A 24653-nucleotide genomic window follows, 5' to 3' on the forward strand; every position below is an offset into this window, starting at 1 on the left:
CCAGAAAATAAAGATTAAGGGGATAAAAGCTGAATATCAGGTACGGGGTGAAGCAGTTGGTAGTCTGTGCATGTAACATAACTATTTTGTGTAAAAAAAAATCTATAGTTCCGTCTCCTTCTGGGAACAGACACCGCAAAGTATGGAGGAAAGGGGATGGGGCGCTGGAGCACTCTGCTGTTCCATGATATCCGCTGACCAGTGTATATTACATAGCAGCCACTACTGGCACAAGTATGTACGAGGATATTTTGGAGCACTGTGTCTGAGATGAAATAAATGTATGCCCCCTTAACACGGTTGAGATCACCAAGGCTAAAATAATAAGAGGAACGAGAAATCTCTTTTACTAGCAATAAGCTTTTTTTATTTAAACAGTACGGCAGCGCAGTCACACTGCCACCCACACTTGATTGTTCGTGGGTATGTTGCATTAAAATAACAGTGAACAAAAACTTTGCCTTCAGTAAAAGAAAATAACCCTTTTGCAAGCGGCATGAATATGTACACCTCATCAGGTCTATATACAAAGCGCTCTATCATACAACTCTGTTCAAAACAGCAACAAGTATCCACAATTTGCTTGTACAAAAGATAGATGCCCCCCATACAGTTCAAACAATATATAGTCCTTTATCGTTTTTCGTTATGTGTTTTTGTACAACTCACAAAGTCGATAATACTAACTGCAAAAGCTTTCGTCATTAAAAAAAAAAGAAAATTAGATTGCACAATGATTTCAGTTATAGCAGGGAGCACACAGACATGTGCCACTGAAAGGCGACAGGGATGATGTAGAAAAAGAAAAGTGCAAATATCTTTCTGAAAACTACCACCTGCAGTAAAAGTGACCACAACAGTACACTACCTTTGGCTCTGGACAGGTAACATTGATTTAGAGGAATCTGGGCAGGATTACATCAGTAGCAACATTTTTGTATATCCCAATTCACGGGAATAAATAACACCAAGAAGCACATGAACATGAGGGCCAAGAGGGTGTGCAAAGCGGACCATACACACATACCCAAGTCCCTTCCCAAATACATTTAATTTAGTCAGACCTGGAGATTGTAGTACGCTGGGACATTAAACTTGTTATATAGTCAGATTGACCAATCTAACACCAAGACTAGAATACTTACTTGAAATGCTGCACATCTAGGCACGATATTCAAGCAAGCATGGAAAGCCAGGTCTGTCCATAGCTGTACCAATAATTGTGTATAGCGACACCAGTCCCTACTCTGAGCTTGATAACTGTGGTCCTAGTAACCACTGTGTAAATCCAGATCTTTTGTGGAATTTGGAATTGTATATGTTGTCCTGGTCTGTTCACCTCTGATCAATACATGCATGGCTTTCCATGTTGGCAATGGCTCCTGCTCCAGAAACCTAAGATGGGTTGCTACAAGCTGTGGCACTGGAGCTAGTGCCTCAAGTACACGCTAAACTAGACCTCCAAAAATACAATGCTTGGAAAACCTAGTTCCTCTGACACCATGCCACTTAGCTAGCAAAGTTCGTTCGCACAGAGTCTTCGCTTTTGCAGATCACAGCTCATCAAATTTCAGGTGTTCTCGAAGGACCCTTTAGGTAGCTTTAACAGACCTATGTGTATTGGCGTTAAGTGTCAGAGAAATGCATGCAATGAATCCCAATCTAGGAATAGCAAAATCCAGGTCATGTTTTCCTTTGCCAAGTTTTCATTTAGTAGCATAGATTTGGATTCACATAATTGCTCACAGTCTATCCTATGGCTAGCAGGCAACATTGACAAGAATACAAAATTCTGAAAAGAGCACTTTTTTTAAGGCAATACTTAGGAGTGTATGTTTTATGTCATAGGAAATACAGGAACATAATCTATCAAAAATTCAGGAGTCTCCTCAATATCGGATATAAACCCCAACCCAGACGGCCAGGTAATTGAAAAAAGTTAAAAAGTTTCCCACGAGGGTGACTATCATACTCCTCGTCCGTAGTTCCCTTTCCTCCATCCTGGAGCATGGAGGAAAGGGGATGGGGCGGAGGAGCATATATGTGCTAGACAAATAATACTCTCGGCTAGAAGAGCATTTGACAATTTCTTGCTCCTACGTCAAAATATCTGAATATGGTCCAAATTGCCTTCAATATTGCAATAACTCCTGGGACTGGCGACCAGGACACCTGGTGTAATAACTATTCATATGTTTTTAGGATAAATGCGGCGGGTAAAGAGGGAGCATGTCTGTGGACCTTCATTTCAGGGAAAGCTGGCATGGCTGCGGATTCGCAGAGTCTTTTCAAGAATGACTATGCTGCAGGTCATTACCACATAACAGACGAGCCGTTACTAATGTCATAAGGTGAATATACCCTCTTGCAAGGTGCTATGTCGCAAGATTTTAAAGACTTTTCTGTACAACCGGGGGGGGCCTTCAGTCAGAAGAATAAGCAGAGTGAGGAAATTGGCCACTTCTACTTTATAGCAATATCTTTATAGGGGCGATCTCAATCTTTTTTATATATATATTTCATAATTGCATACCTACATTTAGTAAACATGCATGCATATACTTTAATGTTATGCTGTGACAGTGGCAATTTCTGCCAGACACAATGGCACTGGAAAAGTCACTGGTGTTGCCGTAGCCACATTGCACGAATGCAATGCTTAATTGCGGTTCTGTTTTAGGCTCGAATAGGGCAGACATTCCATAAGACTAGGAAATCACAATTGCATTTTACAGCTTGTACTTACTCTTGACAGTAGTGGGCACTAGCAATTATTTTTTCCATTTATAATGCGCACAAAAACCCAGAGGCATCGAGGCGCGGTTATGGGGTACCAGTACATGTGGCCACTTGGCAATTGATAGGTAGTGCAGATAGATTGTAGTTACGTACTGGGTACCGAAACCTACAATATAAGGAATAATGTAATGTTCACATTTATTACCAGGATTGCTTTGTGGGAGGGTGTATCAAGAAGAGGATTCCATTGGCACTACCACTATTTCGGAAATAGGGAGTGAATTTTGTCAAGAGCACTACAGCACATCATGGAAAGTGAGTTAGCGTAAGCGAGTTGTGCAGATGTCGGGATCCCTTGTCTGACAGACGATTTGGCCAGTCTGCGTGTTCAGAATTCGGATGTGGGGAAGGGGGAAAGCCAGCCTGCCACTGGCTCGGAAACAAAAACAAATTAGAATGCAAACATTGCCTAGATGTTGCATACATTTTTTTTATTTCTTCTAGTGTTTGTTGCAACACATTTTTTTCCAGGAGGAAAAATGCTTCATCAGGACTCTAAATGGTACTTGCTAGATATTTTCTGCCTTCATGGAGGAACAGGCCAGATCTGAAAGCGCTGAAAGATGAACCTCAGAAATACAAAAATAAACTATTCATGAATATATGTCTAGCACGTACCATTTAGAATCCAGATTAATCATTTTCTTTTATCACGAAACATGCGTCGACTGACGTTATGGATTTAAGTACTTTGGAACTGTTAATGAAAATCCAGGAATTTGCAACATCTTATGCACCTGTTTTCAGAACTATTCAAGGCAAAATAAAAACAATACTATCTAGAAAATTTACTTGCCAACCATCCGTTGGGTTGTAAGGACTTACACCTCCAGGCTCCTTTTTAGTATCATTAAATTCCAAGGCCTTGCTATACATTAAGTGGTGACATCGTTCCACAAGAGTTCAATTTAAACTCAAAAGGCATATTGGGGAAACGGTAGCACCTATGCTTTTGAGGAAATAGATTTCTGTTTTGCAGAACATGGATATCTGTATGACACCACCACCAGCAAGTCTGAGATGCCAGTTCTTAGAGCATTCAGTGATTGTCTTAAATATTAAGAAAACAGCTGCGAGAATACCTTCTTTTGCAAATTCTAACAGAAGGGATTAAGACAATAAAATCTCAAAGTAGTCCAACTATAGTGATGCATCGAAGAATAGTGTAAGTGTTGTCCAAGTGTATTGGTTTTGCGATGGCTGGCACCTACACCCACAAAAAAAGTAGCCTAGTTGAAGAGCGTTTTGTACAATGTCAATGGTGCTGGAACACCTCCCATCTTGCCATAAAGAACATGCACCCAAGTTTTCCATTTTGACCTAATCTTTAAAGAAAAGTCATTATAAAACTGTACAACACTGTTTCCATGTGTGGTCCAAACCTCACAATCATGAAGTACATTTTTTGTGGCTACTTTGCTGGTTCAAATTCACCAAATGTCTAATTAATCATTGTATGTCCTGCAGTAGCACAGTTTGCAGCTAAGGATATGAGCATGAGTGGTTTGGAAAGCATCCATGTGGGCCCTTTGGTTACTGTTCCATAATGTAGTCCGATCTCTCAAAACATTCACACAATCATACAAGCTGTGCTTTACGATCAAGTGGTGCTACTTTTACTGTGTATTCATCATTTTATAATACGATTACCACCCTGGGTAACCTGGGGTCACAGCTAGGCCATTTAGGTTTATTAAAGCCCAGGGTTCTACAGCCATTATTTAACTTGTACCACCATTTAACTGAGAGACCAGCACCAGTGTAAGTTACATAGCTGGCCTCTATGAAGACATTGAAACAATTCCAGTGAGTTGTTCTCAATGCTAAAATGGCAGCCGCCACTCACCAGCTCCACTCGCCAGGCTGCCAATTCCCTAGGCCCCCATTCCTACCGATCGTCTGCCATTTTCCAGACTGGACAGTAGAAGATGTAGGTGCACATTTCAGAATCTGTTGCACTGGGTACTTACAAAATCTATGTCTAAGTAAACCTGCATAGTGTTATGTTGTATCTTTTAAGGATTAGGCAACAACGTTTCGAGTTGAGTGTAACACGTGTATTTTATTTGTGTAGCCTACAAATTGAATATTTTGGCTTGTAGGTTGACAGGCCAGGGAATTTGCGATGCAAAGTATTTTTTAGCTTTATGTGCATTGATTTGATGGAACGAGGTGGGGGATAACAGGATTTGGAGCTGCACAATCATGGTATGAACATACGTGTTCCGAAAGTATTGGTAAACAAAACCATTCGATATTGGAATAAATACAGCATGTTTTTGAACCCCAATGGTGTAAGTATACAATTAAAATGCTGATGGACCCGGACGTATGAACGTCTACCAATTTATTCTGGGGGAAGGGATTACTAAAGGGGAGGGGGTTGTCAGAATCCGTTCAACTCCACTGGAAAATTGTTATTTTACATGTATGAAGCCACTGTATGTTAACTCATGAAATTAAAGCCCCAAGAGAGTCAACGGGCAGGCCTATAAGTACAAGTTAGATTGTCAGGCATTAAAGATTGCAATGAGGAGTAACAATTGTCAGTTCTAAGCTATGATAAAACATTTTTTTACGTCGCAAGCTCTACGTTTCCATTGGCACCTACCTTCCATGAGGACTTTTAACCATGGAATATACCAGATTTCTTTACCAATCCGCTGGAGGAATCGTAGCCGTTCAGCAAAGGCGTGCAGAAAGCAATTCTGAATATCTCTGCACAACATGCATGGAGTTTCCCTACAGTTTGAATAAAGAAGTGGGACATTTGGAGACCACATTACCCAACTGGTAGCTGACCTCTCTGTTCCAAGGCTAGTGAATGGGGGTCTCGTGGAATTGATAATTTCTGCACAGTGCAGTGTTCGGTGCATGCGAGCGTAAACATACGTGCCACAAGGGAAATAGACGGGAAGAAAAATGTGTACTGATATGGAAAAGGAGGCAGCGAACCAATTGTTTTGACAAAAAAAACACCATTACAAATAGGGTCACAAAAATGTGTTACCATAACAAGGAAGCAAGGCTCCCGACATGCTCCGGAAAAATATGCGAGTAAGTAGTACCCCTTGCTTACCTCTTCATAACATTGTTCACTAAGGGAATTATACTTTTTATAATGTACTCTTAATTGATGTATTGGGTTTTTTATCAAATCAAAATTGGAAAAGAAGCTGAAGGGTATTTTTAAAAGAAATCTAGTCTCAGATTTTCCTTAAATTCAAGAGGCAGAAGTACGTAAATACTTAATATGTGTTTTTGACCAATAGAACCAAAGAACACAACATGAAAAGGAGTGCTGGAGGCACATGAAAAGGAGTAACTGGATAGTTCAAGTTCACTCATTGTTAGCAGATCAGGATAAATACTGTTTGTTCTCCACTTAGGAGGGAAGGCCTAATGAATTAATGTAATATTACTAAAAACGAAAAATAAACCATTCGGGAATTCTAAACATATTTTTGAGTAGGAAAACATGACGTAACATATTGGCGCTTTACAAACATGAACAAAACGATCAAACAAAACATCCCACAGCCAGAGTCATTTTGTCTGAGCACACAAATACATTCCATTGAAATATGTAGAACTTTTAGGAACCTTTGATACTTTTATTTCCACACAATGGACAACGTTTCAAAGTCTGAACACAAATCCTCGTTTACAGTAAGTAGAGTCGGAGAGCAGCATATAATACTGTTTTTAATCTAATGTCCTTCCTCGCATAAAGTATCTGAAATAAATCGCTGAAGGTATCAAAAATATACCCTGTAGACCAAATACATCATACACAATTGCTTTTTTCTGTTGCCTTTTCGGGCACGACACAGTACTGTCCCTTAAGTCTCTCAATGAACAGATAGTTGCATCTGGGGCAAGTGCATAGCCCAATCAGGTTGCTTGAATCGTGGGCTGTACCTATTAAGGGGTTTGGACAGAGGGTGGCTCATTGATATTCAAGGTAATAATGCAACCCCTTACGGCAACTAGATTTCACTACTTTTGATTGTTCCCTCCAGTAAGGTTTATAGGACTTGGGGCCAGTCACAGTAGCTGGCTGGAGTTGCAATGCATATCACGTACGCTAGAAGAGATGTCAGCTTGCCCTGTACGTAAGCACAGTCGTTCTGTCTGCACTGTCCGGCACACGTTGCTGTCCCCCAAACATTGGGAGATCATTAATGTCATGTAGCACAGTGCTCTACATATAGATCTAAACCTAGGGATTTGGGGGGGATTATGATCAGAGGCTTTTACGCATGACAGTGCTGGAGGGAATGGTCAGACGTTTCTTACAGTGTAGTGGAGGAGACATTGGTGTGTGGTCATGCTCTGCAGAATGACCTTGTCCATACCTGGAACAGCTCCACTATCCACAAAGAATAAGAGGGACAAGCTGTTTAGCCAACGTATTAGCGTTAGCGGCTGAAATATTTCTGGTGTATGTGTGCGTACAAGTATACATTTAAATACACCACCCCCTATCTTGTTCGTTACCCACAAGAGAGGATTTAATAGAACATCACAATTATATCATGGAAGGACTGAGTGCTCGGGGTTTGTCAAATGTACATTAAGTTATAGATACACATTGGCCTCCCACGAGGCCTATCGTTTAATTCACCATAGGGACAGTCATCTTTCAAATCCCACTTCAAGTACTGGATACCAGGCAAAGTACAGTATGAATATGCGCAAGAACGTGCACATCTGCATCATCGATAGACCATGGAATCCTCATTTAGGCACAAGCCCAGACCAAGGAGTACGTGTCTGACATCATACATCCAGAGGATGTGCAAATGGCAGTAGAGTCCTCAGAACTGGAAATTCTCTGGTAAGCTGGACCAACTCCATTTTGGGGATTTCCATGAAATGAAGTTCAGTGAATGTCCACCTGCGGTAGCCCAGCCAAGCTGGTTGCTATTTCAACATCATCACATGAATCCAAAACTCTAGAAAATAAGGGGCTTTGCTCAACTTTACGTTGCCTCTTTGAGGCCGTCCCTTCCATCCCAAGCATGGACCTCCGCTCAAGGTCATCATCCCAAAGAGCTGTTTTCAACACCCCTTCTTTAATGGCACCGCCCTGCTCTACAAAAGTTCAAGGAGCTAGAGTTCCAACAAAACAATAAAGGCCCAGCTGAAATGCATTAAAGAATTTGGTTTGCACAAAACTGTCTTAAGAAAGTGCGCCCCTATTTTGCAGATTCTTCTGTACACACACGGACATGTACTTTACATGTGTCGACGTGCATTATAGTTCACAATTCATTGTGAGCAGAGCACTCCACTTGTATTGGGTGCAACTGAATAAGTGCAATCACAATTTCATGAGATGCTCCAAGAAGATCACCTCGGGAATCAGCTGTGATGGACCACCTCATGCAACCGAAGTTATCTATGCTCGCCATCCAAGCCAAACGTGCTTTTGTGATGAAGGGAAAAGAAGTGTGGTCCGTGAAAATGTTTGCACAAAATTGGAATGTGCACACTGTACATTTGTGCATAGATAGTTGTGTCCATATGCACGCACAAGTCCTTAATAGACTTTTGCGGGTTTCGGCTTCGCTCATATCGTTCAAGCACCAGGCGGAGGTATCCCCTGAGAAAAAAGTTGAAATTCTGTGACCAACTGCATTGTTATGATCTCCCAAGAGTTTATCAACCATTTGCTTCAGCTGCTCACGGTGAATGATCTTTTGCATGCTGGATCTTGCGGGCAGACGAGAATCCCAACAGCAGATCAAGGATTAGGCTGGGCTTCGTTTAAGGCTTTTACGATGGATGACTAGCTAGATTCCCAGACATGAGAAGGGATGCTGCTCTTCCCTTGGCTTTAGTAGCAGTCTTGGGCTCCATGGTTTCAAGAACAGTCCGTGCTCCTTGACGGACATGCTATCCACGCTCTGACATCCCTCTCTTATTCACTGTCTGAGAGTGTTTCATACTGCGAGCAGAGCAGCGGTTTGGGCTCCTCATCCCAGGCGCGGTGCTGGCTGTTGGAGCTGCCTTGTGGAATGGACGTTGGGGGTGGGCCTGCAACTAAGCCAGTTGGAAGTCTCATTGTAAGCGGGTTGCACGGAAATGGCGTTGACCCTACAGAGAAAGATGGGATGAGAAAACAAGTTAATAAAATGAAGTTTATAAATGAATCTGTAAAAAAGTCGGCCCACAATAAAACAATTAATGCAGAGTCATCTTAGTTTTCAAATGCCTAATTTCTAACACACATCTGGAATGTGCTATATTTGCTGCTCTGTCCCATCTTACACTTACAAATGACTTTGTCGTAACAAGAGATCCAACCAAGAGCCTGCAAGTAAAACCCATTGCTATTACTGGAGATTCTGCCCACATGAAAATTCCATTGTAGACAAAGTAATTCCCAAATGCCAAGTACATGTTTTTAAACAGCTTTCAAGTATCACACATATGTATACCTCTGTATAGCACTCTATTGATTCGCAAAGCTAGGTCCGCGCTCAATAAATACTGCGATGATAATAAGAGTGGGATATCAGAGAAAAAAATAACTACCATGGTTTGCTGTGTGTATTATGATGTTTATAAGCATAATGCGCAAAGTGTGCAGCAAACCTGGAAGGAACAGTCTTGCAGCCTGCAGATTGGAGCAATATTTGGCAGCTGGCAGCGAACAATCAAGGTATTTTTGTATGACCGCTACCGACTCTTGTTAGGACACAATGGCGGCTCAAAAAACAAATGACAATTTTCATAGTTCAAATGAAGCCACTTTAGAAGAAATATAGCAATGCTTGCCGGAGATCGCAGCTTCGGACTAGCTTGCTCTGCCAACAGCAAAAGTCAGCGTTTTATCTTCAACGCTAACGCACGCGGCAAGAGGGGAAATAAGAGCGTTTCTTTCCTCCGTAATACTCGGAATGAGAGGTCTGCTGTGCATGACAGAAGCCTTGCCAATGAGAAATCTTTTATAAATAACATTGACAACAGTTCTTTGTTAGATCTGTGTTACAGCTTACAGAAAGTCTACAAATAAATGGAGTTTGCACATAACAAAAGTGAAGTCTTTTCAATCTGGGGATAAAGATAGCCTTGAAGACCATGCACAAAGCTCAACAATAGTTGGCTTGCTTCGCTGGTTTTATCCAATTTTACAAATTATGTAAATGCTGCAAACAGTATATCATCTACCATTAAAACGCCTGATTCGTTAATATAGGCGCTACTCTTCACTATGAAGGGTTTGGTCAAGCTGTGCAATACAATATAGAACTAGGTTCATGCACAAAGCGATCTACTAACTATGGTTATGCAGGCGCCGCATAATTCAAACAGTCTCTGCTCATGTAATTCAGGCTCCTCTGATTGTGGAGGAGGTTTTATTAAGCTGTAATGAATTTAAGTAAAGTAGAAGTGTGGGTGCCTTTGCAACGGGTCAAACTGATTATTTACCTTTGTTAATACTGGACGATTTGGCGGTAAAGCCTATTAATCATTTACGGAAGAAGAAAAGGAAAAAGCATTGTAAGGAAAATAAAGGCAAATCACTAAGGGGAATATTGTGGACAGAGCGGTATCTCATCAACTAAAAGAATCAGCTTCTGGAAGGAAATGTCAAAAGGGTGCCAAGAAACAATGAGAAATGTACTTGGAGACTTGGATAGCTTGGTAATTGAGGGTCCCGGTGGGTGAGAATGACTCACTTGACAAGGACAGCAGGACACCAGAACCTACAGTTGTGTGACATAATGGATCTTTAAGTGATCTGGGTGGAGAGGCCTTCAAAATACTTGAAGAATCCATCCATGTTAGATTTCAGGATTATTTAGGAGAAGGCCAACTTTTCTATTCTGGGCAAAAGAGAACAAATATATCGAATAAATAAATTCTGCGGTCACTAAATATGTGCCATCCGAATTAAGGTTGAACATATTGATAACCATCCAATTAATTTTTAGATCGTTGACTTGTTTAAGTCAGTAGTCGAGCCTCCAATGAATAACTAATATTTACCACAGTTATTCTTGCTAATCCTGCCATTATATTGACAACACACAATGTAGAGTTTGCTAACATTATTGTAGGGGCAGGGGAGGCAGCCTACGTCAAGGAGCCAATGCTGTTCTACCATGTTTGTCTAGTTAATTTGATCTCATATGAAACAGTTTTTTAAACTGGGTTTTCATTTAAACTGGGATGCTACCATTCCTGTGTAACAAGAACTTGTAGTAGCATATTACGAAAATGTGAAGATAAGTACAACAAAAAGGTAGCAGGTGATTTGTAACATGACGTAGTTGTCTGGCAACAGTGACTTGTGAGCAAGTTAATGCACACGGTTGACTTTGACTTTGAAAACTAAGCCCTAGACTAGACCGTACCATAGCCTCCTGGAATACCATATGCCATCATTATTTTACAAGCAGCAGGAGGGCCTAGATAATTTAACATCAGATATATGTCTAATCCAGGAAAGCTGGCTAACTACTAAATGATACATTGATAGCTATATTACCATTGAAAATCTAGCCAGTAAAGATAACTAAGGACACCTGAAGGGAGGGTTGATAATTTGGATAGGTAAGGATTTTATAGCAAAAGTAAGTGTGGCAGCAAATGTAAATCCCTATCCTTGTATAGTGAAAATATAATACTCTGAGGTACCCGATTGTCAAACCTTGCAGTTTATAAATGGCTCTGACCACAGGGTGACTCCGACCCTTATGTCCATCATTTGTGAAGTGTTAGCTAGCAGGCAGCAAGGCAACGCAGACGAGATGATTCTAACTGGTGGTGATATCAATGCCCACTGCACTGGAAAATTGGATAAGTAGTCAGTAGATCAAAATCAAAACCATGCCCAACCCCACCACTAATGTGAAGCAAAGAAAAGGGAAAAACCCAGGGTAAGTTATGGACTGTTTATACTCAATAGAAATTCAACGGACTGAGCAAGTTTTCTGAAGCTGTTGTTTGGGAGAATTATATGCTTAAGGAACATATCACAGCCTTGGAAAAGGCTTTTATAAACCCTGTTTTAAAAAAAGGGGATCGCTTCAATCCCTCGCCCTACGAGCTGTTCTTACTGCTCCACGTACACAGCAAGATTTTTGCTTCCATCATACTGACAGTACTGCAAACATGGGTAAAGAGCGAAAGTATTCCCTAATGGGTCCTCTACAATGCATAACATTTTGGGAATTAATTTAATGAGAATCCACCTGTGTATGCGCTATTTATGAATTTCACTGCAGCTTTTGGCTCCATGGAAAGATCCTTATTAAAGAGAAAACGAATGCAGTGTAATATTTCATCTGATCTATTAAACATGCCGATTAAATTGTATTCGAGCACCTCGGTAAAGGTATGCCAGGACTTTAGGGGTGTTTCGACAACACATATTCTTACTAAACGTGTACTGAAGCAGGGCTGTGTTCTAGCACTCTTGCTGTTCAACCTATATGAAGCACACCCACCACGTGCCCTTTGTGGCATCAATAACTTCACTCCCAAAATACGGAGCTGCCTTATTTCCTGGCTAGCCTAGGCAGAGCATACGGTCCTTTTGCACCTTACTGAAAGTGCCATGGCCAGAAGTGTTGCTGAATTGCTGACGCAAGCTGAATAAGTACACCATGGCAAATCATACTCAGATAAATGAAACCAAGATTGTACGTTTTGGACAAACGCTACGAAAACATACATTTGGATACTTGGAACAGTCAAATTAGAACAAGCAGATCCATATAACTATCTTGGTGTTTCAATAACAAACAAAAGGTTTAAGTACAGGCTGGTCGAGCAGTGAAAGTCTAAAACAGTCTTATTAACTACAATTTGAAATTCTGTAACCAAAACTGCCGGATAGGATTTACTGGGACTGATTCTGGCATATAAACAAAGTGCAATCACAATGATACTATATGGGCTAGAATTTACATTCTTGGTTGAGTAAGTTGAAAGGTAATATCTGGCGTCAAGCTCTTGATCTCCCTCAATGTGTTCCGATTCAGGCCCTATGATTGGAACGTGGCCTGACCACCTTGGAAACCAGTGTTGACACTAGGCAGGGATTGCCATACATATTAAGAGTTGTAAAGACCCCGGCGGTTCCCTGCTAACTATTTCAGGTTTAGCCAGTAAACTGGGTAAGACTATAGCCATGAAAGAGTTCAAGGAAAGGAATTTACTTTTTTGAGGTCATGAATTGGAGAGTGGATTGGGATCTTGAATTTGCAATTTGGCTCATTGTGTAAACAAGGGAATTATGGTAACAGGAAGGTCTTGCAGTATGTGTTGATTAACACATGTGCCATCTATTGACTATATGCAAGTAATCTATGGTTGTTACACTTTTTACATCAGAGTCGTTTTGTTAATGACCCAGTCACTATGAATACTACACAATAGTAGCATAGTTGTTTAACTGGAAGACAAATATTAAGCTAAGTGTTAATACATTTGTGGGTATTATTGTGAATAAATTGGAGGATGGGGCTTTATGATCTAACAGTGTTATATTATGGAAGGAAGTATTCATTTAATCATGTGTGTAATCAAGAGTAATATAGATTATGTGTGTTAGCATCTATCATAATCAAATGCATATGCTGTTTTGTCAGTCTTATATTTGTTAATGTTTGTATTAAGTGTGGAAAGTTTACATTACCTGTATCACACTATTAGATAAAAAGAAAGATGCTTTATTTTTCTTTAACAAATGTGTAAAATCGATTCTCGTACATATCTATGAAACTAATTTCAAACTAAAACCCTCCAAAAATGGGAGACGGGGCACTCTAAACTGATCTCACCAGGTAGAGTTAGTTAAGCTACTGCAAGAGGTCAGCACGCTGCAGCCTGAAAATAACTATGTGGCAAGACTTTTGCATTTCTGAATTCAATAGTGCTTTTTCTGAGAGTGATCTCCTGATCAAATATGATAACTTCTACAAGAACGAAGCCCGTGATAACTGGTTAGATATAAAAAAGTAACAATTCACACATGCGCAAAGAAATACACACACATGGGATGTACTTTTATCAGCCTACTGGCCCACCCATATGAATGAAGTGGAATTCAGCTCATAAAAACGAAGTGCTGGCAGCAAAGTATACATTCTAAAGTAATCTGGAAATGAAAAGAACAAGTTACTTAGCTTCAGTCATGATCCTTATCATGGATTTGGTATTCCTACAGCAGTTTTCACAAAGTTCGAACTACACATTCACGGGCAGGGTGGTCTGTAAACATGTGTTAACAGGGTGGAGGAGGGCTGCACCACTTCACCTTGACTCCAGACAGTGTCCCTGGCACCTATACAACCATACCATGCACACTCTTCTGATCCGAAACTATTTTCACAAGTCACAACACAATGTAATGGTGGAAATGCCGAGATTACAAGAAAACTGGTTGAGGGGATGGAGAGTCAATGAAGTCCCTTGGTGGAATACTGCATACATGAGAAGAACAAGTTACTTACCAACTGTAACGTTATTTCGACTGAATGTTCCTCCCACGTATTCCTCATGTTAGATAATCTGGCAGTTTGCTGCTTATTTCTTCAGCAAAATTTTTTCACCAGAGGGCGCTGTGCTTGAAGCCGCGTAGCATTAGTCCCTCGAGGGCTGCCATCGAGTGTCAACGTCATCCGTCATATAAAGGGCTTGAGCCGTTGGTCTCAGTTCTGTTTTTTCAGTGTTAATGGTCGCATCAGTTGTATTAGGCATCGAAGGATGTCAGGCTCTTAAGGAAGTACAAGTGCAAAAAGCGTAAAAACTGTACAGAGGGGTAGGTTGGGAGGGTCGATGAGGAATACGTGGGAGGAACACCCAGTCGAAAGAACGTTACAGTTGGTAAGTAAATTGTTCTTTGAATGTATTGGGTCCTCCCACGTATTCATCTTAGATAGACTCCCACAGCATTTGTAATTTGGAGGAGGGAGTACCAGAGTTTTTAATTATGCATTGAATGAAGGACGGCTTTTGCAAAAAAGGCCTCCTTGGTAAGAGGTGTGGAGTCTAAACAATAATGTTTTACAAATGTGTGCATAGATGACCAGGTGGGCGCTGCACACATTTCCTGTGCAGGAACACCCCTCTGAAGAGCCATGGAAGTTGCTATGCCCCTGGTTGAATGAGCCCTTAATCCATCTGGAGGCTCTTTCCCAGCCAACCTGTAACATTTAGATTGCTAGGATTATCCATCTGGATAAGGTTTGTTTGGACACACCAAGGCCCAATTTGTGTCCAGTTTAAGCAACAAATAACTGATCAGTTTGTCTAAATCTTTCAAGTCTAGAGATATGGAAGCTGAGAGCCCTTTTAGGGAACCTTTCCTCCTCTTTACTAGTGTGTGGAGGAGGGTAAAAGGAAGGTAAAGTAATCTTTTGTGACAGATGAAAATCTGAAACTATTTTAGGTAAGAAAAAAGGTTTGACCTTCAAAATAACTTTATCCTTGTGGAAAATAGTGTGAGGAGGCTTACAAGAGAGCGCCTGCAACTCACTCACACTGTGGGCTGAAGTTAAAGCCACAAGTAAAACAGTTTTAAAAGTTAGGATCCTTAAAGGGCAAGAATGTAAAGGTTCAAAAGGGGCACATAAGAAATTTTAAAACGAAATTTAAATCCCAAATGGGAACCTGAAAAGGTGTAGGAGGGAACACATTTGTTATCCTTTTAAGAAATTGGACAACTAAAGGCATTTTAAAATACAAAACATCTTCTGAGGAGCGCTTGAAGATAGATAGCGCTGCTAAATATCCTTTAATAGTACCAACTTGGAGCCCCGAGTTGGCCAAATGTAAAAGAAAGGAAAGCACCATGGGAGTGATGCATTGAAAAGGGTCCACATTCTTATCCCTGCACCAGTTACTGAATTTCTCCCAACGACATCAATAAAAGGATTTTGTTGCTGGCCTTCTAGCCAAAAGCAAAATTTCCATAACGTTGTCCGGAAGGTCCCAATCCTTATATTTCAGCCTCTCATAAGCCAAGTGTGAAGGTTGAGAGCTTTGACCTCTGGATGGAGAACTTGACCTTCCCTTTGCGAGAGGAGATCCTCTCTTTGTGGAAGACGTATTGGAGGGCAGATGGACATGTCCAGAAGGTCCGGGTACCATGTTCTCCTGGCCCAATCTAGGGCAATTAGGATCATGGTTTTCCTGAACTTTCTCAACCTCCTGATTACTTGAAGAATCACAGGGACTGAAGGGAACGCGTATAGGAGTGGAAATATCCAGTCCACCACGAACACGTCCCCTAGAGCTCCTCTCAGGGGAAATTCCCTTGAGCAGTACAGTTCACACTTTCGGTTGGTACCGGTCACGAACAGATCCACTTGAGGGGTTCCCCAAAGTGCGAAGATCTCTTGAAGGACTTCCTGAGCTAGTTCCCATTCGTGGGAGACCGTGCTCTGCCTGCTCATAGCATCTGCCACTGTGTTTTTCTCTCCGTCTAGATGAATTGCTGATAGAGAGATTCCTTATTGCATTGCCTCTCTGCACAGTGGGAGTGATCCTACGCCTCCTCTTTTGTTGAGGTAATACATGGCCACTGTGTTGTCTGGCATTATTAGGACATTCTGTCCCTGTACAGAGGGCAGGAAGGCCTTCAGCGCTAGTCTGATTGCCTTCAGCTCCAAAAGGTTGCTGTGTAGTTTGGATTCCGATGGAGACCAACGACTGCTGATTGTCAAATCATTGGTGTGGGCTCTTCACCCCGTGAGTGAGGAGTCTGTCACTACCGTTATCTCCGGCCATGGTTGCAAAAAATGTGCCCCCTTGAGGACATTCTCCTTGCAAGCCCAACACAGAAGATCTGACATCTCCCCTGAAAACTGGGACCATTGAGTCCTGAGGGCCCATTGAAGGGATTTCATCTTCAGTCGAGTCTCTGGCACCAGAAAAATGCAGGATGCCATGAGGCCTAGCAACCTTAGAAAGTCGAAAGCTGGTAGATGTTGGGCATTTTGAAATTTTATTACTATCTGCAGAATGTGGTGAGCTCTTTCTCTTCGGGAGGCGAGGCTTTCCCTGAGGTAGTATCCAGGACTGCTCCGATGAATTGGAGTCTTTGTCTTGGAATCATTTGTGACTTCTTGCAATTGAGGGAGAAGCCCAGACTGTGTAAGAAGTGGCAGGTCAAGGCTAGATGTTCCTGGACTTGTTTGGGTGAACTTGATTAGCCAATCGTCCAGATAAGGGTAGACATGAATCCCCCTTCTTCTGATACTCGCTGCCACCACCGCCATTAGTTTGGTGAAAACCCTCGGGCGGAGGTCAGCCCAAATGGCAGAACTCGAAACTGATAGTGAGATCCGCCAATTGCAAACCACAGGTACTTTCTGTGCTTGAGATGGATTGGCACATGAAAGTAAGCCTCCTGAAGGTCCAATGAACCCAGCCAGTCCTGAAGCTGAAGAGCCTGAAGGATTTGAAAAAGGGTCACCATCTTGAACTTGTCCTTCCTTAGAAACTTGAACAAGTTCCTTAAGTCCAAGATGGATCTCAACCCTCAGTCTTTTTTGGGGATGAGAAAATAAGGGAAACACCAATCCTTGTTCCTCTCCGCTACAGGTACATGTTCTATTGCACCTTTCTCTAGCAGGGTTAACATCTCCTGCACAAGGAACGGGTCTGGAATTTTTACAGAATTGGCTCCCGGTGGATGATCTTGAGGTCTTTGATGAAAAGAAAGGCAGTAACCATGGGTCACTATCTCTAGTGCCCAGGCATCTGACGTAATACCCTGCCATTCGTCCCGATACCAAGTGATTCTGCCTCCCACCGGGGTTTTGGGGCTTTTCAGCGGCTGCAGCAGTGGCTGAGGAGGTAGTAGCCACTCCTGTGGCTGATCTAGCACCTCTTCCTTTCCCACCACAAAAGGGTTTTCTCTGTTGGCCTCTCTGACTGGCCTGCCCCCTCCATTTTCCAAAAAGAGGAATAGAAGCGAAAGGGGCGATTCTTCCTGGAAGATGAGCCTGCATAAGAGTGTTGTTGAGGCTGCCTTATTGTCGCAGGGAGTGATTTTGCTGCCGCTTTTGAGGTCTGCAGCTTCTCTAAGCTCTCGTCCGCCTAGCTGCCGAACAGCCTCAAGCCGTCAAAGGTCATATTGAGTAACCTGGACTGTACATCAGATGCAAAATCAGATTTTCCCAGCCAATCAAATCTGCGTAAAACTGTGCTAGTCCCCATGGACCTGCCCACACTATCAGCAGTGTCCAGTCCTTACTTGAGGCACTCCTCCATAACCTCCTTTCCATCTCTTACTATCGCCAGGAAACCATCATGTTCCTCATCCTCTGGGATGTGATCATCCGCTGCATTTAAGCAGTCCCACAGGGTGTATGTAAATCTAGCTAACGTACAAGTCACATTAGTAGATTTAAGGGCCATACTGCCCAAAGTGAACACTTTCCTCGCCCCAAGCATCAATCTTTTTATCGTCCCTGTCAGCAGGCATGGAGGGATAAGCTGACTGCTTATTTGCCGTCGCAGCTTGAATCACCAAGCTCTCAGGTGAGGGATGCTTAGACAGATACTCTGGAACTGAAGGTGAAGGTCTGTACTTTCCCACAAATTTCTTATTTACAGCTGGTAAAGATTCTGGGATGTCCCAATTTGCCATAACTCTCCTTTGTAGAGCTTTGTGGAAAGGAAGGATCGGATCCTTCTGAGGTCCTTCATCGATAATATCCGTCATGTCATCCTGGTCGTAACTCGGGGACACTGTCTTCCACCCCATGAAGTCGATGACTCTTCCCATGAGTTTCCTATACCCAGATTCTGCGTGGTCAGTAGGGTCTGGTCTTTCAAATTCTACCTCAGGTGAGGTATCTAGGCCACTGGCCAGCTGTAGGCAGTCATAAAGGTCTGCCATTTTGGTATTTGGGTCTATTAATTGTTCAGGAACTTCTGTCTAAAATCTAACACCAGCTGATGGAGTATCCTCATCAGACGATTGTTCTTCAAAAATAGAAGACATGGATTAAAGAAATTCCTGCCTGGGCTGAGGATGGAAGATTTTTTCTGGTAAAGGTGGCGGCATTGACTTAGGTTTAGCCATCATTGTCGTTTTGGGTATCGGTATTAAAGATTTCCCCGACAATGATGTCGAAGGTGCCGATGGAATAGACGCTGGCTTCAATATGCACGAAGGAATCCTCGAGGGCATTGAGGAAGGCTTGGATGTTGTCGAGAGAGGCTTCGACACTGTGGTCGAAGGTATCAATGCCATCTTTGGTTTCGACGTAGTTGAAGGACGTGTTGAGTCGAGGTCTGACTTAGATGACAAGGACGCCATTTTGTCCTCTGTTAACCTCGATTTGTGCACCGAAGGTTTTTGTCTTGTTTCATGAGGCGCTGGAGAATCATCCTCCGAGGATGCCCTCGACTTTTTGTCGGATTTTGCATGTACAGTTTTAGATTTCCCTCTGTCACTCTTGGAGTGGACAGGGGCATGCTCTTCACGCAACTTTGAGGGGGTTGGGGCCGCCTTCTCAAAAATCTCTAGCATTGAAGCCCTAAAGGCCTCCCATTCTTTTGGGGAATCATGCTTAGAAGGACATGAAATGAACCTTCCGTCAGGTGAGGAGGAAGGAGAAGAAGAAGATTTGTGACATCGCTTCTTCAATTTTTTAGATGAAGAGGAGGACGATTTCCTCGAGCGACTTTGACCTCGACCGTCTGAAGACGAGATTTTCTACTCGATTCTCCCGAGTCTTTTTGCAAACTTAAATGACTCCTCTCCCGCCGCTAGCTTACCTTGGCGTTCCTTAAGAGCCTTATTCGACATCGCCTGACACGAATCGCACTTGTCGACCCGATGGTCAGGGCTGAGGCACCAAAGGCCGTTGCGGTGAGGATCCATAATGGACATCTTCCTTTCGCACTTCAGACACTTTTTAAAACCCGTCTTGGGTGTGATAGCGGTTGAGGATGAAGACATTTTCAATGAAAGAACTGACGCGCCATTTCAAAACACGAAGCAGAATCTCTGAAAAACGGAACTGAGACCAACGGGCGCGGCTCAAGCCCTTTATACGACGGATGACGTCAACACTCTACAGCGGCCCTCGAGGGACTAATGCTACGCGGCTTCGAGCAGAGCACCCTCTGGCGAAAATATTTTTCCGAAGACAGAAGCAGCACGCAGGCAGATTATCTAAGATGAGGAATACGTGGGAGGACACAATCCATTTGCAAGACCCTTACCAAATGTAAGTAGCTTGTTATAATAATCAATAGCTTCCTCACAGACACTGCTCACCTCCTGAAAGATTCCTAAAGCCTTACAGAAAAGTCAGAGGAAATAATGGGAGTGGCGTTTTGGAGGACAAAGCTAATACACAAATCATCCCTTTTAAGAGAGCCATTCCAGTAAGGTTTTGTAAAGGTATACAGGTTTGCCCATGTAGAGGTGTTCTACATTTCCAGCAAACGCACCCCTCTGCAGATGACTTAGTGGAATGAGCTTGGAGCCCAACAGTCACACCATTTTTAGCCAGTTCATTCAGATCAATATTTTAATGCAGGGGGCTATCCGCTCAGACATGGTGTGATTGCAAACAGACTTCCCCTTTGTAGGTCAGGAAATCAAAGATCTAGTCATCTTGTTGGAATCCGGGAAATCAAAGATCTGGTCATCTTCATAGAATTCTGTAATTCATTGTATGTTAAAGATTGAAGTCAACGTATAGTATAGCCAATCCTCTGAATCTCTCCTCCATCTCGCAGGTGGAGGAAATTAGAATAGAAGATGGATCCTGTCACTAAATTAGGTAAGTGGCATGTCACGCCCCACCAGCACCACTGGCAGCATCATTGAGGAGTCTTCCATTGGCTTTAGCCGCTGCCTCGGAGGCTTCAGCAAGGAGCGGCACAGACACACCCTTCAGAACTCGCTGCAGGGCATGACATGATGATGCCATCATGTGTTCTGAAACTGTTGCTTCCGGGTACTCGGATAAAGCGAAGAAACCAGTCATATGGCTCATGAAGTGTCTGTTCTATTATATTGTGCATTCCTTGTCCTTCTGTAATCTGACCACTGCCCTTGTATGAGGTACGCCCTTTCCCCAACACCCCCATTTATGTGCCCAGCTTTCTTCTGTACACTCTGGATTCCATTAACACTTCTATGTCCTAGACTGAAAGACTACTTTAAAGTAACTGTTACTCTTTCTTCTGCCAATTCACTGACTTTTGCAGTCAAATTCCCATAACACACTTCTTGGTGGCGTTGGGTAGCTCCCTTGTGTATTTATATAGCTACCTTATGATACAAAGACTGTAGAAACTATTGCTGCCGATGTACATAATTCCGTGGGCAAGATTGCAGAGGATTAAAATTAGGAGACAGCCCTTCCTTAAACCGACTAACATTTGGGATAAAACAGTGTAGAGGAGGAGCCAAATGCCTCTACCGGAAGTCCCACCCCCATTTTGCCTACAGGTTGGAAACCGGAAATTGCGACATGCGCACTGCTAATAATGGTCCCTATACCGAAAATAATCCTTGAAACAAGGTATCCATTGAGAAAACCCTATATGATGTACCCACGGAGAAATGACAGTCTTTTAAAAGGAGGTTCCGGAGAAGTGTGAAGATTTATAAAAAAGAAGACTGGTGACATCACATGAATCAGAAATGACGCACCCGGAGGAGATGTCAATGAAGAGAGTATATAGACCTGATGGAATCTGATGGTAAAGAATTGAGTAACATTTCATGTGCAGAATGAAGATTGCATGTGCGGAGTGCACTGAAGAAAATGCAAGCCATTTTAGAATTGTACAGATGCTGAAACGCAACAGACTAAGTAATCATAAGGCTTGCTATATGTAGTGAATAGACTGCAGGCGGTGCCACCAATATATATGTGTGTATAGAATATGGATGTGCCACGTCGTGTTTTAGGAAACTAGAACTCCATGAACATAAAGGCTGAAAGTGTGGCACAATAAAAGAAAACAGCTGACAATGAGGGAAGATTCGAGAAAGGTTGTCTGGCCCAGTGTCAAGGGTTGGGGCAGCCAAGAAACTGATTATCTATTTGAGAAGATACAATGAACGTGAGAAGCGAGGCGAGGTCCTGTTACGTTGTAATGGAAAAATACTAGCTGTGCCAGGTTTTATCCATCTAAATAGTGTTAAATACGAAAGAAAGAGCTCAAACACAGTCTCTTGTCACATGGTTTAGATGAAATAGATTTTGGGCAAGATACACCGAGACTTGAAGATAAGACCATGCTTGCACTCCCTTTTATTCTCAGGCGCAGTGATACTTTGCAAGACCGAGTTCAAAGACAATTCGAATGGCACACAGCAAAAGTGATGATGGGCTAATTGGGTGGGGAGGTATGGTCAAGTTGAACCAACAAGCACTTGGCGTACCAGCTTGCATGCTGCTGGCGCGCTGAATATTCCAGAAGGGTACATGCGTGCCGAACAATTGCAGAGGACCACATAGTAAAGAGCCCTATGGTTTGAAAGCCAATGAAACGTTGGGTATTTCATGACGGCAAATATGACTTACACTAGGGGTGGGCATAGCAGACCACCCGACCTTAGAGACCCAATCACAATCCTGTCCCCCATATAAAGTATACTTACATGTTCCCCTTAAGCCTATCACAACCGCAAGAAGGTTTCCTTATTTTTCCACGTAGTATGACGTCAATAATAACTACTATACAAATGTAATTTTCTATGAAATGCTTTTAGAGTTCTCAAGAGAGACTTGAGCGAACATCCGTTAATGTCCATTGTACTCCCTGTTTTAAGAAAAATTGCAATGAAAACATTAATGTTTTGGGCAACTTCCTGAGTCGGTCTTATTATTGGTGTAAGAGTAAAATCTGCATCCCCATCTATCCCATATAGCGCTACCTCGCTTAAAGGGCCTATCAGTTCAACAGTATGACATTCATTCAGGGATTCACTTCAAAATGGAGATGGATGCCAAGACGCCCTTACCGTGGGAATTTTAAGTCATTCTTGGACTACGGTCAACAGGAACTCAAATAAGCATCAGAAGAAAAGCTATTGGTCTATTTATTTTATTTTTTACATTTATAGTGCGTGCTGCAGCCTGAAGGCATCGAGGCGCTAAACATGAAAGTGTACGCAGGCAAGATAGTGGATACTTAGAGAACATGAGGTACTTAGTTGCAGAATCAGAACGTAGTTACATATGCCGTTGGTATGCAGGCCAAAGTCAAGCAGGTGAGTCAGACAAACAGCCTGGTTTTGATGGCTTTGCGGAACGCCAGGTGAGAGTCAATCGCCCGATGCGTAGGTAGGGCATTCCAGTGTGAGGCTGCTAAAGCTGGGAAGCTGGTGCCGCCCGCATGAACTCTGCAGGTCTTAGGGATGGAAATCAGGTTGGTGTAGGCAGTTCTGGAAGGCCTAGAGGAGGTCGGCCGGGATATTCTTTGGGCGAGGTAAGGAGGAGCAAGGTCATGGAGACATTTGTGGTTGAGGGAGAGGATTTTAAAAATGATTCTCTGCCTAATGGGCAGCCAGTGGGCCTTCCTTCTAAGATCAGAAACGTGGTCATTCTTGGATAAACCTGTGGCGGCCCTAAGGGCGTTGTTTTGGGCGAGTTGAAGCTTGGCAATATTTTTACTGGAAGTCCCACCAAGAAGAGCATTGCAATAATTCAACCTGGATCCTATCAAGGTCCTGGTAATGGTGAGGCCATTCTGAGATGATAGGAAGGGTCTTGCTGCATTGATAAATTTTGAGTAGTATGCCGAATACGAGGCTATGGCATTGACTTGCCTGTCCATGGTGAGATTGGAGTCGAGATAGACTCTTAGAGTCTTGACTGTTTAGGACACAGCAATGGGTATGTTGTCGATAGTGAAGCAAAATATTTTTTATCGAGGTTACCCAGAACGGTCGGTGACCCAATAAGTAAGAGCTCGGTCTTGACACTATTAAGAAATAGCCAGCTGTCTGCCATCCAGGCTTGGATGGCAATGTCTCCGTCAAAGCACCAAACAGAAACCATGTGAATTGCTGATAGAAGTAAACTGTCATCTAGGCCCAATTTGGGGTAGTTAAGATCATTGCTGCTCTGCAATGTTTGAGCTTACGCAGAATCACTGGAATACAGAAACTCGCACTGGATCAACAACGCATCTCTGGGACAATCCCTGCGGGATACTCCATCAAACTGAACCAAGTGCTTTATCTGTTGCAACTTAAGGCAAAAAGCTCGATTCTGCAAAACCCCACAAATACTGAACATCTATGCAGCCTAATATTCCCACTTGCAAGAGACCTTTGTCAGCCAACTGAGCTTGTCTGCTCACAAGGGCTGCTTTCCTGCCAGGTGAATTGCTGTTAGATATTGTGCTTGATCGGCCCAAATAACAAATTAATTATTGCTTGGTAATGTGTTTCTGATGATGTCCTCCCACCCCCCACAACAGATTTGTCATCTTTGATATTCTAGCCCCATCACTGGCGATCCGCAAAAAATTCTTTGCCACCTCGGGGCGCACAAGGGTGCTCTGTATCCGGTCCATTCAGCACCAAAGGACTCCCCAAGTTGGGTAGGATGCCCGTTCTGCCGTTTATTTAAAGATTTAGAACACCATACTTAGGATATATAGTGGGGAATGTAGTCTAGAAGCTATTTTCAGGAATAATCTACCAATTGGGTGTAAATGTGCGTGTGAGAGAGTGGCAACAATTTTACTTTCCTTGACTAGATTGTGTACAGTTGACTGGGCCTCTCCCATCCCAAGATGGTGGGAATGAGTCTGGGTGTTGATTGGTCCAGAGAACGGAGGCAGAGAACTTTGGCTGTGTTCTAAACAGCCTTTCCTCAGAGTCAATTTGGGAACAGCTA

The 24653-nt window shown here is 42.7% G+C and overlaps 1 protein-coding gene across 6 annotated transcripts in view; it reads right to left on the bottom strand.

The window, feature by feature from the left end:
* Window positions 1–340: 340 nt before the first annotated feature.
* Window positions 341–24653, bottom strand: part of NCOR2 (nuclear receptor corepressor 2) — a 2813293-nt gene continuing 2788980 nt past the window's right edge. For all 6 annotated transcript variants that reach the window (XM_069619703.1, XM_069619702.1, XM_069619704.1 and 3 more), the window contains one exon: window positions 341–8901. In XM_069619703.1, coding sequence (XP_069475804.1) covers window positions 8726–8901 — 176 coding nt within the window. In that variant the 3' untranslated portion in view covers window positions 341–8725. The remainder of the gene's footprint in view (window positions 8902–24653) is intronic.

The sequence above is a fragment of the Ambystoma mexicanum genome, chromosome 10 (genome assembly GCF_040938575.1).
Source record: "Ambystoma mexicanum isolate Mex_15411 chromosome 10, UKY_AmexF1_1, whole genome shotgun sequence".
Lineage (NCBI taxonomy): Eukaryota > Metazoa > Chordata > Amphibia > Caudata > Ambystomatidae > Ambystoma > Ambystoma mexicanum.